The sequence below is a fragment of the Lagenorhynchus albirostris genome, chromosome 8 (genome assembly GCF_949774975.1).
Source record: "Lagenorhynchus albirostris chromosome 8, mLagAlb1.1, whole genome shotgun sequence".
Lineage (NCBI taxonomy): Eukaryota > Metazoa > Chordata > Mammalia > Artiodactyla > Delphinidae > Lagenorhynchus > Lagenorhynchus albirostris.
This window is the reverse complement of record NC_083102.1, coordinates 11,247,545-11,267,237: the sequence shown is the minus strand read 5'-3', so window position 1 is coordinate 11,267,237 and position 19,693 is coordinate 11,247,545. Positions and strand designations below refer to the sequence as shown.

The window sequence follows — 19,693 nt, the reverse complement described above, 5'->3', positions numbered from 1 at the left end:
GGTGCCGGCGAGGGGGCGGTGCCCGGGAGGCTCCTCCCCACCGCGCCAGGGGCGGGGCCGGGCTCCTGCGGGGTTCGCAGCCCGCCCCGCCCCCCGGGGAGGTGGGGCCTCTCGGCCCTCGGTTGTCCGGGCCGAAACCGACTACCCCGGGCTCTCCGAGGGTCGCGTCGGAGCGAGAGGGAGCGCCGCAAAGTTGCTGTCACAGTTGGTGAGGAAAGCACACGCCAAGTCTCCAATAAGGCAGACTCGGGGCGAAGAATCCCTCAACAGCAACGTAACCCACGGCCGAGGCTCTGCTTGGGCCCCGCGTGGAACTGGGTCCCTTCCCCTCCGGTCCGGGGGTGCGGCGCCGGAGAATCCAGGCTGTCGTGTCACCGCCTCAGGGCGGCTCCTGAGTTGAGGGGCTGCCCCCTGGTGGCCAGCGACCGGCCTTGCACCCCGTGCCGGGCGGGATTCTCGGCGGTCCACGGAGCTCCCCCAGGAGAACTGAGTCTAGGAGTGTAGGCAGAAATGCCGCCCGGTGATGTGCTTGCTGGGAAGGAAACGTGCCCGTTACAACACCAGACACGTCCATTCCAGCTAAAGCTATAGAGTGGCTGCTGCTTGGATTTCTACCTAAAACTGGTGGGAAGGTCAAAATCAAGGTTAAAGAGTTCTAAATTTGCCGCGAATCTGATTTTGCACAGCTTTGTGCAGTAGATGCGCTGTTTTAACTTTTATGGAGTTTTTGTTTTGTTTTGTTTTAGGGGGAGAGAGTAACAGGTAGGGGTGGGGACACGCGTGCGTACTTGAGAGTGATTATGGAGAAGGGGGCTTTAGATCCCTATTTTATAATCCCCCCACCCCCGTTTGGGGCTAACACTGGTTATACATGTAAATCATCGCACTGTTCATAAAGTTACCGGATGTATCTATTTTTCTTAAAGGTTCATGACTGTCTTTTTATAAGCATTAATTAAAAGTAGCAGTTAATCTTACATCCTCGTTGATTTTAACATGTTGTGGACACTTCACTCATATTCTCTTCTGTCTCGGGGCTTATCAAGGCCAGTGCCTTCACCAGATCTCGAGCCCATTCTCTTTGTAAAATAGGTAGCACCTCCTCCAGGATCTTGCTGTCGAGTTCCCTTTTATATATTTTCATTTTTTAAATCTCTTTTTGACTTCTTCCTGGGTAAAAATATACTTTGGTAAACTCCATTTCTTGCCTATCTGTGTAGAACATGTCATTTATTTCCTGCAGCTCACCCTCACCTTTGACAAGAATGAAGCTCAAACCTTGCAATCCAGCTTCTGCTTCTTCCACTTCATTCCCTTCCCAAGTCCAGGCTCCACCCCTGCCTCCCCTTAAGTGTACACTGGGTAGTGTTGACTGACTCTTCATTTTCCCTCTTTGGTGTTAAACTAACATAATGCTAATTATTATTCTATTTTTCTTTGGATCTTTATGAAAATATACTTTCAGGATTTTAAAGCAGTTTTTTTTTGTTTGTTTGAGAGTGGGGGCAATCAGGAATGAAGTGCTGATACTTATTTTAATATGTTGTGAAATGCTTTTTGTTATGGGCTGAATTGTGATTGAGTTAAAATGAGGCCAGTGAGGTGGCGCCCTAATCTAATAAGACTGGTGTCCCTGTGAGAAGAGGAAGAGACACTAGGGATGCCCTCACAGAGAGGACAAGCCATATGAGGACACAGTGAGAAGGAGACATCCCTCAGCCACTGAGAGAGGCCTCAGGGAAACTGACCCCTGCTGGCACCTAGATCTTGAACTTGCAGTCTCCAGAACATGAGAAAGTAAATTTCTGTTCTTTAAGCCAAAGACAACTCAAAATTACCTAATCAGTAAATTCTAACAGTAAGTTAGTGGTTAAATTAAGCTACATCATACAGTGGAACACTTTTCAACTGTTAAAAGGAATGAAGTAACTCTGCAGGTACTAGTATGGAAATGTTTAAAAGTTTAATGTTTAAAATGTGTTGGTTAGTGTGTGTAATATTATCTTGTTTAATATAGAAAAAGATTTTATAGAGACACACAGCTTCTGTGTGTGTGTGTGAAGAACTTGATAACCATAGTTACCTCTGATAAGTGATTCCCGGGTGTTTGGGAATGGAGAATACTTTTCATCTACTGTAGTTCTTTTTTTAAAATATATATTAATTATTTTATTTATTTATTTTTGGCTGTGTTGGGTCTTTGTTGCTGTGTGCGGGCTTTCTCTAGTTGTGGCGAGCAGGGGCTACTCCTCATTGAGGTGTGTGGGCTTCTCATTGCGTTGGCTTCTCTTACTGCAGAGCACAGGCTCTAGGCACACGGGCTTCAGTAGTTGTGGCATGTGGGCTCAGTAGTTGTGGCTCACAGGGTCTACAGCGTAGGCTCAGTAGTTGTGGCGCACAGGCTTAGTTGCTCCGTGGCATGTGGGATCTTCCCGGACCAGGGCTCAAACCCCTGTCCCCTGCATGGCAGGTGGATTCTTAACCACTGAGCTACCAGGGAAGTCCTTCTTTTTTTAAATATAACTTTTCTTTTTCTTTCTTTCTTTTTTCTTTTGGTTTTATTGAGTTATAATTGATGTACAGCACTATATAAGTTTAGGGTGTACAGTATAATGATCTGACTTACATACATAAGGAAACGATTATCACAATAAGTTTAGTGAACGTCCATCGTCTCATATAGATGCAAGGTTAAAGAAATAGAAAGAAGTTTTCTTTGTGATGAGAACAGTTAAGATTTACTCTCTGAACAGCTTTTGTATATTAGGTACAGCATGTAAATTATCTTTATCACGTTGTACCTTACATCTCTAGAACTTATTTGTTTTATAACTGGAAGTTTGTACCTTTTGACTACCTTCCTCCAATTCACCCTCCTCCCACACCCAGCCTCTGGTAACCACAAATATAATCTCTTTTCCTAGGAGTTTGTTTTTGAAGTGCCATTGAGCTACAACACTGTATTAGTTTTCTGTTACATAACACAGTGAGTTGATATTTCTGTACGTTTAAAAATGATCCCCTTGATAAGTCTAGTTGTTGTCTACCACTGTACAAAGATACTACATAATTATTGACTATATTCCTCACACTGCACATTTCATACCTGTGACTGATTTAGTTTGTAACTAAAAGTTTGTACCTCTTAATCTCCCTCACCTCTTCACCACCACCCCCACCCCCTCGGCAACCGCCGCCTGTTCGTTCTCTGTGCCTATGACTCTGTTTCTGTTTAGTTTTTTTTGTTTTTTTTTGCGGCGTGTGGGCCTCTCACTGTTGTGGCCTCTCCTGTTGCGGAGCACAGCCTGCGGAGCACACGCAGGCTCAGCGGCCATGGCTCACGGGCCCAGCCGCTCCGCGTCATGTGGGATCTTCCCGGAGCGGGGCACGAACCCATGTCCCCTGCATCGGCAGGCAGACTCTTAACTACTGCACCACCAGGGAAGCCCTCTGTTTAGTTTTGTGTGTTCATTTGTTTTGTTTTTTAGATTCCACATATAAGTGAAATCATAAAGTATTTGTCTTGTCTGGTTTATTTCAGTTAGCATAATACCCTCTAGGTCCGTCCATGTTGTCGAAAGTGACAGGATTTTATTCTTTTCTATGGCTGAGTAATACTCCATTGTGTGGGGCTGCAGGGCCTTGGCGGTACCAGGGCTAGTGCTGGCCTACTGGCAGGTGGGGCTGGGTTCTGGCCCCTCTGGTGGGCAGTGGCGTGTCCTGGGGTGACTGGGGGTTCAAGGGGTCCTATGGTAGCTGACCTGCTGTGTGCTGGGGCTGTGTTTCTACCCAGCTAGCTACTTGGTCTGGGGTGTCTCAGGACTGGGCCTGGCTGGCTGTTCGGTGGGGTCAGGTCCCAGTTCTAATAAGCTAGAGGACAGATCCCCAAATCACACTTGCCAACACCGGTGCTTCACCGTGGGATGAGCACCCCAGAATGGCCGCTGCCAGCATCTGTGTCCCCAGAACGAGTCCCAGCTGCCGTCTGCCTCTTTTGGAGGCTCTCCAAGGTGAGTAAGCAGGTCTGACCCTGGCTCGTTTCCTATTACTGCTTTTGCCTTGGGTCCCGGAGTGGTTAAGATTTTGTGTGTGCCCTGTAAGAGTGACGTCTCTATTTCTTACAGCCCTTTGACTATTGCGAAAGTAAGCCGTGCTAGCCTTCAAAGCCAAACATTCTGGGGCTTGTCTTCCCAGTGCAGAACCCCTAAGGCTGGGGAGTCCCAATGTGAGGCCCAGACCCCTCGCTCCTTGGGGAGAACCCCTGCAATTTTCATTATTCTCCTGTTTGTGGGTCACCTACATGGGAGTATGGGTCTTGTTGTACCATGATTCTGTCCCGACTACCCCTTTTGTTGTGGTTCCTTCTTTATATCTTTAGTTGTAGAAGATCTTTTCTGGTAGATTCTGGTTTTTCTCATCAGTCCTTGCTCTACTATCCTTGTAAATAGTGTAATTTTGGTGTGGCCGTGAGAGGAGGTGAGCTCAGGGTCTTCCTACTCCACCTTCTTGGCCAAACTCTCCTCCAGGGATTTTCTTTAAGGTTGCTCGATGTACAAAACTCCCTCCTACCAAAGTGCAATTTCCTTCTCCTAGAAAATGACTCTTTTTTCATATCTTAGCTCAGTCATCACTTCCTTAGGAAAGGCTGTCCTGACCTCCAGAACTGTACTAAATCGTCCTTCTGATAAACCTCTGTTCTTACCCAGGTTGTAATTTTACAGTTATTTGTATGCTCATCTGATTAATGTTGTTCTCTCTCATAGGCTCTCATGGTATGAGTGTGGAGTCTGTCTCCTTTTTGCCCACCATTGATTTTGGTTCATTTCTGGAATGTAGTATCTTAATAAATATGTAAATGTATGTTGAATAAATAAGTATATAGTGAATGTTCAAGAAATGTCTATTGAATTGGTGAGTAAATAAGTCTTTGGAGGATTAGTGCAAACCTCATTGGCAGAGAACCAAATGCAGTCATGTTGCAGAAAGAAGGAGCATGGCGAAACCTATACAAGGAGGACAGTTTGGATACAACAGATCAGAATTTCCGAATACTTCAGGATGGAAGCCCAATGTGAGGTGAAGTTAGTTGAATTCTTGGTCTCATACCAGCAAACAACTGACCTGTGAGAAGCAAAGTGGGAAACGAGCCCTGAGGGAGGGTGAAGCAAGTTCCATGTCAGCGCTGAGCTCAAGATCTCTTTTGAGAGTTTGTGCTCTTAGGTTTTAACCGGTTTCTACCTACATCAATCTCAGTCTTTATGGTAAAATACCATATTTACTTTACTATATTGTTCTAAAAGGACTCCTGAGCCTATTTCAGTGTTGATCTAACAGAAGAAGGGATTTCAAACAAAGGTGATTTTTCCAGGGTCAGAGAGTAGAAGCAGACCCACCATCAGTAACGTACCTGCCATTTGGGAGCAAGGGTTGGCTGAAGAATGGAGACAAAGCAACATAAGGCACAGCATAAGGGTCCATTTAAAAAATTGGGCAATGAAAGATGGTGACCAGCATGGATGTGACTAAGGATCATTGCTCATGTGAAGGTGTGAACCCCCAGGCCTTTCCTCCCACCCAGGAGAACACAGAAACTAGTCCATGAAAGTCAGCATATTCTCACGGGGCACATATTCTGTGAGGCACTCTGGGAGATGACGGTGATACTGTGGTCAGTAAGTCGAGAGAGGAGAGGAGACAGGAAACAACTATAGTGTCAGATGGATTTATGTAGATGCTGAATTGGCTGCAAATTAAGTGCAAGGGAACAGAAAGGAAGAAGCAATGATTTCTAATCAAGATATCAGAGAAGAACTTACAGAGGTAACACTAAAACTTAGCCTTGGAGAAATATGTATGATCTTTGTGGGCAGATGAGGGTGGCAGACATTACAAAGTGAGGCTATGTCATAGTCTGCAGCATGAAGATGTGTGTGTGAAAAGCTTGGTTTGAGAAAAAATGTTCATTGTGAGTGGAGCTTGTTAACAGGACTTGTATATATAGTGCTAGCTCTACGAGGCATTTGGGCCAGATTTTAAGGGACTTTGGCTGGTATACTAAGGAGCTTGGATTGTAGTCTCCAATTTGTAGGAAGGTTTTTAAGAAATGCCATGTAAGAAACACTGAGGTTACCTCCTCAACATCTATTTTCTACCTCACCTCTCTTGTCCTTTCTAACCAAATTGCAATTCTGTTCAGATAATCTACCTCTCCCTTACAAGATTCAGGGGGCAATGAAGCCATTTCCAGTTCCAAGGGTAGATACGAATTAGCTTGAGCCAAGCGTGCTAATCCACGCCCTTTGCACTGCAACGATGGGCTCCTTTTGGGTTATAAACAATGTAATAATTGTCTAGCGTACACAGATCAGAGTTTCATTGTTACTAGTGTTACATCAGTCCATTTTTGTCAAATAGAGGAACATCTCTGCAGTAATTCCGGTTTCTCACTAAGCCAAATGCAGGGCTTACTTTGTACACATGCTTTCCAACTGTGGGCTAGCATTAATAGTCACTGGCCTCCTTCAATTATTTTTAGTTACGAGTTAAACTTCATGTGGTCCCATATAGTCTTTCCCTAAAGGGCCTCAGGAATCTGGAAAGGATTAGCCACACTCTAATTTAGGAATAGAGACGGATGAATCCACCTATGTGCCTGTACTGGTATGAGTCACTGGCGAGGTTAATTAAGTCACTAAGATGATCCAGAACAGGTGTCTACAGCTGTTTCAAGAAGGAGTGTCTCTGCGGCTATGAAAATGCTCGGCTCAGATCTGCCACCTGCAGGGAGTGGGTATGCGGCTGACGGACGGGCCCAGCTGCTGTGCTCTACAATCCTTGGCGCCAAAGCCACGTGGCCCAGGAGCTTCTGCTGGCCAGTGATTAAGTATGGTGGGGGCACTAAGGAGACGTGGGACTTTTTTGGTTTGTGACTTTGGCTCGCGGACTCTCCAGAGGCCTTGTCAAAACCTTCTGAGACCTACAGTGCAAACCATTCCCTCTTTCACTCTCTCCTCACAAAGGTTAAAACTACATCGCAGTCTGATGGCTCTTCCAGCCTCCTCTGGGTCTCTCTCCATCTTCTCTCACAAGTGTTTCCCTTAATAAACCTCTTGTACACCTGACCTCATCAGGCTTCTGCCTCTTGGAGGACCCAGGCTAATTTAAGTACTGTTATAATTATATCTCCTAACATTATAACGCTCAAGTGTATTCATTAAAATTGTGTTGTAGTGGGAGTAAAGAGCAAAGTCATCAACTTGAGAGTATTTAGGGAAGACTCATCCACATTTTTCATTCTGTAGTACATGTGTGATAACCTTTATTCAAATTATAGCATGGTCTGTTTCCAGGGGCAAGTTCCTGCCTGCATGTTTATTTAAAGCAATAAGCTGGAGTTTGCTGGCCATCTTGACAGGTGGCCAGCCCTAATTCAGAGTTATAAAAGTTTTCATATTCTCCTTTGGTGCATTTGTGAAATTAATGTGGGGTGTTTTTTGGGTTATAAGTATATGGAATATATATGGTAGGAGCCAGTAATGTTCCAACCACAGAAGATGTCTTGGAGAAAATCACTGCCACTCCAGAGATATCCAGGCTGAAACTCTCTCCCTCCATTGATGAATGAGGGAGGAGGCTTCTTACATTTCTAAACTCCTCCCATTTCCAGGTCAGACATAAACTTTGGTTTTGTACCGAAGATTTCAGCCATCTGGGAACCAGTGGAGCTGACTTAGCCCAAGGCTGCGTGGATGTTCTTCCTCCAGCTCTGAAATATCAGGCCCAACGGGTAGGCACACAACAGATCCAAGTTCCTATAATTGCACCTACACCAGTGTGGTTTATACATCTTCATACACAATCCCACAAGGGTTACAACTATCAAGATGCCAGAGGGGCTGTTGTATGGGGATCGGGAATCATGGAAGGCCAAATATCTCCATAACAAAATTCCTACAGAGGAAGAGTGTGTTAAAGTTCCTACTCTTATAAAGACCAGCAACATAATTCTTTTTCCTGCAAATGTTATTTCAGAATTTATTCTGAAGTTCCTGTGACATGAAGGCCTTCCTTCTTAAGTCTTCCCGTTATATATTGAGACTTGTGATCCAAAGTGTCTTTTAATTTGAACTGAGGTCGAATGGACATCGTTCAGCTTCTTGGGCAGGTGGGGGAAAGGGGGAAGGGGGGATATAGAATGACAAGCCAGGAGTAACTGAGTCTAAGGTTCTCACTACTCTCTACACATTTGTCGTGATGGGCATCAACATATACGACTAAAATTTTCATTGCTATGCAAATTTTGTCAATTGTTTCCAGATCAATTTTCTCCGTATGAATTTGGTTCCAAATTCTACTTACTGGATCCATCGGGTCATTGACAGGGGCCCAGAAATTAGTATAGAAAAGTATAGAGTCATGTCTCCATTCAGTCCCTTTGGTAGAGGCCATAACAACTACTGAGATGAGCCCCTCTTTCTTTTTAGTCAGAGAAATTTCAGAGGGGAGCAGCTGCAAAATTTATTGTGAAATGTGGCTTGACTTTGAGGACAGACATTCAAAAGTTACAAGTGTCCATTAGGTTAATGGCCCCTAATAGAATGTTAAGGTCAGAAATCTGTGGTCAAGACTTACATCTGAGAAAGTAGCTATTGACTGTTCTAGGGATGAAGCTCATGTCTGTCTTGCTGCTCTCAATATGCCAAATATAATTTTACCTCTCTTTGCCGTGAATTATCTGCAGGCTTTGCTCCATCATTTCCTTTAAGAATTTGCTCAAATGTCACCTTATCAGAGAGGCTTTCCTGGACCTCACTACCCATTGTCTACTCCTCTATCCCAGAACACTCTCTTCCCCATCCTTTGTTTTGTAATACTTCACAGGACTTAACATACCTGATATATGTTTATTTGTTCATTTTTATGTTTTAACTGGAACACGGGAAGGAGCTTTATTATGTTTACCTTGTATTTCCAGACCCTGTAACAGTAATTAGCATTGCAGTCTGTGTTCAATACATGTTTATTTAATGAATTTTTAGGTGACTTGATGGCTAGACTAGAAGAGGATGCCCAAATGTGGGAAATGTATCTTTCAGAAACCAAAATTTTATACTGGTTTTATGAATGTTTAAGAAACATGTTATGAATGTTTCTTAAAAGAGGGCAGATAAAACAAGAAGGTTGGGCTTCCCTGGTGGTGCAGTGGCTGAGAGTCCGCCTGCCGATGCAGGGGACACGGGTTCGTGCCCCGGTCCGGGAAGATCCCACATGCCGCGGAGCAGCTGGGCCCATGAGCCGTGGCCGCTGAGCCTGCGCGTGCTCCGCAGGCTGTGCTCCGCAAACGGGAGAGGCCACAACAGTGAGAGGCCCGCGTACCGCAAAAAAAAAAAAAAAAAAAAAAAGGTTTTTAATTTAACTTGGAGAAGTGTTTCTCTAGTGGCTTCATGTAGTTTAGTGCTAAAAAAATGTTGAAAATCTGGGTGAGGCCATGGACCTTTACTACCTTAATCTCCTATCCCAACAGAGATTCTAAGTTTAGCAAGGGAAGTCTGAGCACTGGGGAAATGCATCTTCCAGTTTCCGTTTTAAATTTCAATTCCTTCTGTGTGCACCAATTATAGCAGTTAGCAAATGAAATTACATGAATTGTAAAGGTTTGTTGTTATCCCTCCTATGTAAAAGCAAACTGCTACTCTCATGACTGCTTCCTATTCCTCCTAGGCATGGCCCAGAACCTACATTTAAGGAGTGGGCATGTTTCAGACAATAAGTGAGTGCCCCTTGAGTATTGAGCACGGTCCCAACTTCATTTTGGTTTACAACGAAGACTTCCACCAAGTCTAGGGGATCATTAGGGAACCATCCTTTCCCAGGATATCTCTTGTGATATTAATTGTGATATTAATTTTTTTCTAACTTATCCCTTATGCTCAGTCAAGAGAAGTACAGTTTTGAATTTTCTGTAAGAGAAACAAAGGCTCTTTCTCTATTCTTTTGCGTTAGGAAAGAAAAGAAAAAGCAGCCCCTGACACCCAGGAAGTTGTCTGACACTCACAGCTAGAACATGGCCATGTTTGCCCTGTCGGACATAAAAATTTCACAGAACATTGACCTCAGACAAGGTCACTCTGAGACTATGATAAATAAAGTTAGATGGAAACAAGATCTCTGGGCAACCACAAAATACCAGACACATCTCTCTCTTGTCTAAAGTGAGTAACTGCTGCTTTTTTTAAAAAAGCCAATTCCAGCTTTAAGCTCACTTTAGTCAGCCCTCCTTAGAGATGAGATTTATTGAGAAACTCACCCAGAAGTGCCACTGCTTCTTGAGAGCATCCAATCCAGAACAAAGCCTTGCTTCCTTAGACCCTCCCTTAAACTACCTACCCAAGCCCAAATCCTATAACAGGTTCTTTCTAACACTCTTTTACTGAGACTCCCACAGTTCCCTGTGCTGTGCATTTCCCCCAGCTGCGATAAGTAATACATCCAACTTGTTCAACTACAGGTGTGTTTCTGATGGTCTTTGGCTGGAGGGCATTAACACCATCACCGGCTATACCTGAGCATATTCTCTCCTCCCCACCCCATCAAAGGCCCTTTTTTTTTTTTTTTTTTTTTTTTTTGCGGTACACGGGCCTCTCACTGTTGTGGCCTTTCCCGTTGCGGAGCACAGGCTCCGGACGCGCAGGCTCAGCGGCCATGGCTCACGGGCCCAGCCGCTCCGCGGCATGTGGGATCTTCCGGGACCGGGGCACGAACCCGTGTCCCCTGCATCGGCAGGCGGACTCTCAACCACTGCGCCACCAGGGAAGCCCCAAAGGCCCTTCTTTATCCAGTACCAGAGATCCACTGGGTTTTATCCAAAGGTCACTCAAACACTTCTGATAAGTCAGATCTTTGCCCTTGTATCGTTTATCTGAAAGTTTCCCTATAAGGACCTGAGATTTAAGTCTGCTCTAAGTTTTGATTAAGTTTGTCATCAATAAATAAGCTTATAGTGCCAATCATCCTGTGATTAAATGTCAAAAGCCTTAACTAAGGCTTGTTATTGTTTGCTTTGTAACAGTTTGGTTCCAAGGCTACACAGATAGCAAGAAAAGGAGAAACTATTAAAAAAAAAAGTTGGAGTTTCCTCTCCTGTCTCTGTTAACCTTGACAAAGGGTGAGGAATGAGCTTATCATCTTTCCAGGTTCTTGGCTCCTGTTTACATCAGACACTTCCCAGATGAGAGGACTGGGCATAGGCAGAGGCTGCTGTATTGTTGAGAAGCGGAGCGGGGTCTTCTCTCTATGTCTCTGGGCCTCTTCCCAACCACTTGACTTGTTTTTATACTGTACATTTGATCATTTTGCCCTCCCTCCTACCCTTTCAGCACTATCTCAGTTCTCAAATTATACTAAATAATTTTGGCAATCTGTGAAAGTGCCTATGATGTCCAAATTTAGGCAGCTCATGCAAAGAAATTTTTAGTACCTCCACGTACATATTTCTTAACTAATTATATGAGTCCCTATATAGTGCAGATGAACAGGATTAACTCTCTGATGGCCCTCAGGTGCACATATTTGTATTAACATAATCCTTGGCTTCTGACACTGTCATCACTGGTCAACGCATACCTTGTTTTTAATTTACTCATTTATTTATTCTATTTATTTCTAATATAATGAGCACCTATGAAACCAACCACCTAACATGACACTAGAACATTGGAAATAAACTGCTCAAGCTTTCCTATCAAAGAAACGCTTCTCTTTACAGCATTTAAATCACAAGAATCCAAATAAGTAACATTTCTGTAACTCTCGAATTAGATGTGGAATTGTTTTTGTGTATCTGTAGCTAGATGTCTGAAAAGTTAAGGATAACCTCCACCCCTTCTCTACCACACTTGGAAGACTGACTCCAATTATGTGGGTCAATGAAAGAAATCTGTTTCAAAATGGAAGCCAAGTAGGGGTCCAAAATCTTTGAAGGCGTAAAGAACGTAGGCGTGAATTAGTCTTGAAAGAAGGGTGTGTTACTTTTGTCAGCAAGAATAGTCAATATCTAGGGCAGTATTTGATTACTTACTGGCCTGTTAAGTACATATATTAGGTGAGGTTGTGACATTGGGTGGGGACATTGGTTTAGGGACTAGGTAAATCAGAGAGTGATCTTAAGAGGAAATAGGAAAGATTCCAATAAATGCAGTTGTTGAAGATTGGCAGGAAGGTCAGTCAATACTCATTAGAGAGCTCCAGTTGGCCTGGGAAGGTAGACAACAGAAGAGAGTAAATTAATGAAGAAGGAAGAGCCACCAAGAAGCTAGGCGTAGCAGGACACATGGAACTTGGGAGCCTGAAGATGTCCACTAGACAGCTGGCTGTTTCTCCCAACTACAGGGGAAAAATAGCGGAAAATCGATTATGCTATTGAGGCAGTTTGGCAAAGAACATACCAAAGAGACTAACAGATGGATAGAAATCCTCTGACATCACCTGGTCTCGTATATGACTAAAACTTATCAAAACTGTGAAATGAATAGTTCAGGAAAGCGTACATCATGGTCTTGAAATGCTCCTGGAATAGAGACAAACATCATGTGCCTTCTTGGGAAAGAACACTAGTTGGTGATTTTCATGAACACCCTGTTGCACATTCATTCACTCAACAGATATTGAAAACCTGCTAGACAGTAAGCTGAATCAGCAGACACATGGTGAGATGGGGACAGGATTTGTTTTCTGTGGAACACCTGTAGAGACAAGAGAAGGGGAAGTGTGTCTGAATAGCTGGAGGGTATTTAGTGCGGTTAGAACTAGAGAGTGATGGGGAGATGTGATGAGCCTTGGACACACCGGGTGGATCCAAATACTTGAGGGCCTTATAAGCCATTTTAAGTGTTTTGATTGGACTGTATCTTAGTTAATATGAAGCCATTGAAGGGTTTTTATTTAAGTTTATTAAAAAATTTTCAAAGTAATACATGCACAAGGTAAAAAATTAAATAGTACAGAAGGACTTAAAATGAAAAACACAGTTTCCCACCACCCTTTTAACCCTAGTCCCATACCCTAGAGGCAATGCATTTAACAATTTCTATTTTTAGATATTCTGTTAACTAACTTCCTAACATTAAATAATGTTTGAACAATAATTTCTTGACTTATTAACTTTAGACAATCTTTAATAATCCCCCATTACAAAAGATAAGGATTTAACTTACACTATTCCCACCTTTCATTTGCCTATCCTTTTCCAAATTTTTGATAGATGTCATTTTTAATACTTCTATTGGTTTATAGTTTTGAACAGTAACAATTCTTTAGTCCTTGTTCCATTAACTGTAGACTTTATCTTTTCATCCCCATTTGGAATAGGTAAGTAATTCTACCCTTCCCTCCACCTCTCTTCCCCCAACTAATTCTCAACCTCTTTCTGCTTTCTTTTTCCTTTTCAGGATTACTTTCCCTTTTATTTCTGAATAAAAGATTAAGCCTTTCATGTTTTACCTATAGGCTGATCAGAACACTGAATACCAATCGATAGTATCTACATTATTTTGGCTTTGTAAATATTGTTTACTGGGAGCTAAGTAGAAGCTAAGATATTTTCTTCCAAACATATCCAATGTCATGTTTCCTGTGTCACTTGAAATGAAATGTACCTACTGCCAATATCAAAATGAGTCTCTTCTTACATTCCATGATTTTTTTTATTATTGTCTCATAATTGAACCTGAATTTGACATTTCTGTTTTGTTCTCTTGTTTACTAAAGAATGTATCTCCTCCATATTCTCAAACATTCCAGCCTCTCAAGGACATCTATGGCACAGAGAGCCTGAGATTGTGTACTCTCATCTGAAATGGGTCTCTTGGATAACTGTCACTCTAGAGTGAGCCATCCTATTGGATAACTGTCACTCTGAAGTGAGCCTTCCTGTTGGATAACTGTCACTCTAGAGTGAGCCATCCTATTGGATAACTGTCACTCTAGAGTGAGCCATCCTATTGGATAACTGTCACTCTGGAGTGAGCCATCCTATTGGATAACTGTCACTCCGGAGTGAGCCTTCCTGTTGGATAATGGTCACTCTGGAGTGAGCCATCCTGTTGGATAACTGTCACTCTGGAGTGAGCCTTCCTGTTGGATAACTGTCACTCTGGAGTGAGCCTTCCTGTTGGATAACGGTCACTCTGGAGTGAGCCATCCTATTGGATAACTGTCACTCTGGAGTGAGCTATCCTATTGGATAATGGTCACTCTGGAGTGAGCCATCCTATTGGATAACTGTCACTCTGAAGTGAGCCTTCCTGTTGGATAACTGTCACTCTGGAGTGAGCCATCCTGGGTGAGGTCCACTGTTTTCTGGATTCCATTTCTTTCTCTTTCCCGATTTTCATTCTCATTTTGCTGGAGAACTTCCTCAGTAGGTGAGAGAGAACTTCCTTTCCAGGTGCTAAGAGGGTAGACTTTCTGAAAACTCGCATGTCGGAAAATTCCTTTCGACTTGACTCTTGACAGTTTGGCTTGCTATGGAATTCTGGGTACAAAGATTTTCCACGTGTGAAGACACTTCTCTATTGGCTTCTAGCATTGTGTTGATGATGAAAAATCGGCTCCCAGTCTAGTTCTCATCCCTTTTTAGTTGAGCTAATTATGATGACCTAATTTTATTTTTTTCTCTTGGCACTTTCAGTATCTTCGCTCTATCCTTAATATCCAAAATTTCACAAGATTATGTCTAGATGTAGGTTGTATAGGGTCCTCTCAATTTGGAGACTTTTTTCTGTTCAATTTTTTTTTCTTCACATTTCCTGTGTTCTCTCTTCCAGAAACTCATAACAGTTAGATATTGTCTGTGTCTCTTTCCTCTCTTTATATTTTCTATTTCTTTTTGCTCTATATCTAGGGAGATTCCCTCAACCTTATTTTACAGCCTGTCTACTAAATATTTTTGGCAGTCCTATTTCAATTTAAGGGCTCCTCTTATTTTCAGCGTTTTCCCTTTCTTTGTAGCATCCTGTTTTTATCTTACAAATGCACCTTAGATGTCTCCGAAGATATTTAAGTCATTTTCTTCCATGTTAACTGTTGCCCCTAGAGTCTGTTATATTTTTCAAATCTCCTGATTGTTTATTTTTCTCACATGCTGCTCCCCTGGTCCCTCCCCCAACCCCTACCCCTAAGGCTCAATGTCTGGGAATTCCCAGCTGACCATTTGCACTGAAGAATCAGTATAACTGTTTTTATAGGAGTTGCTGTGGGTTCCCTCTGCCATTGTGTGGTCTGTCTGCTTCTCCAGTAAGCCTTTCTGTGACTAAAATCACTTGGTTACTTGAGTAGGGATCTCAGCCATCTGTAGAGAACTAACTGCTAGGGGCTCACTTTTTTCCCCAAAAGAGAAATTCATTTTGGAGCACCAACTCCTACCTTTCCTCAAGCAGTTTATTCGATTCCTTTACACAAACAACAACAATGAACAACAACAACAACAGACTTAACAGAAACCAGTGGTAGGTTGCCTGTATTCTGTGCAAAGGTTGGGGTAGAATGAGATGGGGTTCAATTTCACAACTGACACAATTCTTCAGCAGACAGACTTTTCAGGTGCCCACATCTCTTTGGGGTTACATGTTCAGATCAGCTTATATTCCGTCTGAAAGGAGCTGCACTCTTTCGTTATCACTTCTTCCACTTTCTCTCTTCCAGAAATGTGTTGAGATCTTCTTCACTTATAACCAAATTCCTTCAGTTTTCTTTGCTGAGATGTGTCAATTCTCTTTTACATTTCTTGACTTCGGTTTCAGTGGGGCCTGGGGAGGGAGGGAAGTAAACTTACATGTTCAGTTCATCATCTTAAATTCAAAGTCCCATTGGAAGCTTTTAGACAGGGGAGTGACATGGATAACTCGATATTTTTAAAAGGTCCCCGGGGCTGTACTGCTGAAAATGGACTAAGGAGGGCAAGAATGGGTATAAAAATTGTTCTAAATGACTGAGAATCTAATTTCCTTTCTGAAAACATACAGTGTCTGAGACTTTTGGGAGTCAGACACTTTACCAAAATAGCCCATCGTTCAAAATCCAATGAGCTAGTAGAATGCTTTCATGGTGCCCTGGAGATAAGGACTGAAACCCGAAGATCCCGGAACCCAGATGACTGGGACCGTACTAAAGGGACCATCCCAGCACTGTCCATTGGGAGCACCTCAGGAGCCTACCTCAAAGTCTCCCTTTGAACTGGCATTTGGGGTAAACAAAAGGACTTTCTGTTCTGATAAAATTAGATGAGAGCTAAGTAAAAACAGCCAAAGTGCTGGTGAGGAGGGACATAAAGTTCCTTCTGTTTGCTGGTTCATTTCTTCATTTCCTCATTTATTTGCTTGTTCAAAGCACTGTAGTTACTACAACTCATTTGTATTCAGAATGCCTGGGTTCAGATCCCAGATCTATCACTTATTACCAATAAAGGTTTAGGCAATTTACCCAATCTCCATAAAATTCAGTTCACTCATTTGAAAAATGGGAGCTGTTCAGTTTCCATTCCATAAGGTTACTGTGAAGATTAAATGAAACAGTCTATATACTTGGCACATACTCAACAACCCACTAATTGATAGCAGTTATTTTCAATGCTGAATGAATATTTAACATTTACGTTTGAAGTACCTGGATGATAGATACTCATGAAATAAGGGAAAATAATTCTAGTATTAAGAAATGACACAATAAAAGAATCGAAAGAAAAACATTGTCTAGGTCAAATCTTATTGTCTGTGCATCCATCCAATTCCCAATTAAGCAAATAAAACAGTGCATTAAAGCAACTAAATCAAAAGACGTGAGCTAAAGGAAAACTGGCTGGATGTACACAGCATTAATCCTGGAGCCCCAGCTCTAGCTGAAACTACGAAGAATTGGGAGGTTCTGAATAAGATTGGAAGAAAAGTTAAAAATCTCTGAATGTACTGTAATTAAATGAAATTTGGGTCAGTTGCATCCAGTTATCTTGTTCCAGTGTAAAGGTTCTATTTGTGCATGGACTGTATCTGCCAAACAGCGACAGGAATCTGTGTCACTGCGGAAATATAAACACCATCATTCAGCCGGATGCTCCTTGTTTGCTAAGGATGAACATCCTCATGGAATTGTTCTGGTTTTCAAGCGACTTCCACTCTTAATCAAAGAAGGGATTTTACCTGAAAGATGGAATTGAAGAAGGAGACCAAACCCCAAGCAGCTTTTAAAACCCCACGATAAATATAGAGACCTTCCTTTAGATCACAGGGCAATATACCAGAACCCTTTCAGAGTAGGTGTATAAAAGTGTAGGATGGGATAGGGTTAATTCACTGCATCTGTAAATGCCATCTGAAAGTGCAGTCCTGATCTAAAATGATACTGAGTTAATTTGACAGTAACAGTGGCAGCTGACAATTTCTCAGTACCTACTAAATGCCAGGTACTGTCACTTTTAGAGGTACTAAAATTTAATCCTCACAATAGTCCTATGAAATAGATCCCATTTTATAGATGAGGAAATTGAGTCACAGAGAAGTCCAGGAGCTTGCCCAGAGTCATATAACTAACTGGTGAAAGAACCAGAACTTGGATGTGGTAAGTCAACTGTGAGAGATGATGACCTTAACCCCTGGGCTGTGGGAGGAGAATGGGGAGTAGGAAACTCACTACTCTGTGGACCATCATGAAATAAAACCACCCCTTAGAGTGCATGCCCAGTATCCACACTCCTCAGAATAACCGGTCTGTCTTCACCCACAACCCTGTGAGGCAGGGATCTTTACCCTCACCTTACACACAAAGAAATGGGAGTTCAGAGATAAAATGACTTTCCCAAGAGCTAACCCTAGTTATGGGCTCTTCGTAATACACCAGACAGCTTTTGAAAAACTATCCAAGACATAAAAATATGACTCATCAGGGAGCTGTCTGAATATCATGGTAAATTAGTATTTCGGTTGGGTTCTATGGTCAGGTTTTTGGGGAAATGATCAAAATAAAAGCCCAGGAGTCCTCAGGGTGAGAGCCACCCTCTATGGGCTATGGCCCACGATGGTGAACCAAGGGCTGGCATAGGAGCAGGGGCCAAAGCTCTCAGCACTGGCCCAGCACAGGGTCAGGAGGGCATCTGATGGCTGAGAGCAGAGGAATGAGCTCATAAACAGAAGGCTTTGCTCCTGAGGAATCATGATTCCACTTTTTTCTGTGTTCTGAACCCACTCCCCAGAGATACGACTAAGATCTAGGGGCAGTGAGCTTGGGAGGGCAAGGCCAGAACCTAAGAGACAGAGGTCGAGGAGTGAATCCCCATCTCTGCCTAACTCCCCAAACCTCTCTACCTGCCACCTCGCTGGGCACTCCTTACATCTGTGTGAGGAGGTACAATTTCATAATATTTTCCTTCCACTCAGGCAGATAGGCCAGGCTGGTTGCCACTTCCTTCTGGATCGGCCAGGCCCAGGCCTCAAAGAACGGAGCCAGGTTCTTCTGCACTTGGTGGGAGAACATCTTCACCCACAGATTCATTTTGTCGACATTGTCTGTGGGCAAGTTGGTCTGGTTCCTGTACTCAGTGAAGAGACGGATGAACGGCTCCCACCCAAAGGCCTCCTGGAGCTGGAAAGAGAAGGAAGGAGGAGGATGAGACATCTGATCTACAAGAGACCCAACAAACACTCTAAATGAGTTAACGCGTTTCACCCCTTAAACACCAGTTTCATGTCTATCACTGACCCTCTGCTGTTTCACCTGCCAGCCTCACGTGCTACTCTCATGTTCTGACGACGAGAAGGGCCTCTGAGCCGGCACAGGGCTCAACACAAAGCAGACACTCAAGACAGCTGTGGTGAAAACTGTAGGATTTACTACCAATATCATTATTCACCTATCTCACTAGACCATGAAAGTAGTCACAGGCTATTACACGAGGATTTAAAATTGGTTGAAGTGAAAAAATCCACTGTTTTTCATACTTGCAAAGTTAAACCCCAACAATTAGGGAACTCCCAGCCGTATCCTGACATAATCCACACTAACTGTAGGTCTATGTCAATTTGCAAGGCGACCAAAAATGGCCTTTGGGAAAAAAGGTGAGTCCAGTAGAAGCAGAAGACAATGTATAGTCTAGATAGCTAGAATGAAGAGTAAGGCATAATTTTGGGAAAAGGCAGCCGTCCCGAGGCTGTTGGAAACAGCCCATGTTAATTTGTTTATTTTTGGCTGTGCGGGGTCTCTGTTGCTGTGCACAGGCTTTCTCTAGTTGCGGCAAGCGGGGGCTACTCTTTGCTGTGGTGTGAGGGCTTCTCATTGCGGTGGCTTCTCTTGTTGTGGAGCGCGGGCTCCGTAGTTGCGGTGCACGGGCTTAGTTGCTCTGTGGCATGTGGGATCTTCCCGGACCAGGGCTCGAACCCGTGTCCCCTGCATTGGCACGTGGATTTTTAACCACTGCGCCACCAGAGAAGCAGTTCCAACCTCAACTTGATTTCACAGAGGAGGAACTTCTGTCCCGATGACAAGGTTAAAGCAGTCTCCTAGCAGTGTCATCGTCATTCTTGTGGCGGAGGGGATCTGCAGTGAGAACTCCAGCAGGTGGAAGGGCCAGAATAGAGTGTGGCTGGCCTGAGACTGAGTTCCAGAATCCAAGGTGATGAAACTCTCCACAGTGAGCTGGGAACTGATCCAG

At 43.3% G+C, this 19,693-nt stretch overlaps 1 protein-coding gene across 4 annotated transcripts in view; it reads right to left on the bottom strand.

Moving 5' to 3' along the window:
• Positions 1 to 15,414: 15,414 nt before the first annotated feature.
• TCAF1 (TRPM8 channel associated factor 1) overlaps positions 15,415 to 19,693 on the bottom strand; it is a 44,458-nt gene continuing 40,179 nt past the window's right edge. For 3 of the 4 annotated variants that reach the window (XM_060156466.1, XM_060156464.1, XM_060156465.1), the window contains exons 8-9: positions 18,377 to 18,627; positions 15,415 to 15,803 (exon numbers count right to left, since the gene is read on the bottom strand). In XM_060156466.1, the coding sequence (XP_060012449.1) occupies positions 15,794 to 15,803; positions 18,377 to 18,627 (261 nt within the window). In that variant the 3' untranslated portion in view covers positions 15,415 to 15,793. Of the gene's footprint in view, positions 15,804 to 18,350; positions 18,628 to 19,693 lie in introns of all 4 variants that reach the window. The other variant, XM_060156467.1, reaches the window with a different exon arrangement.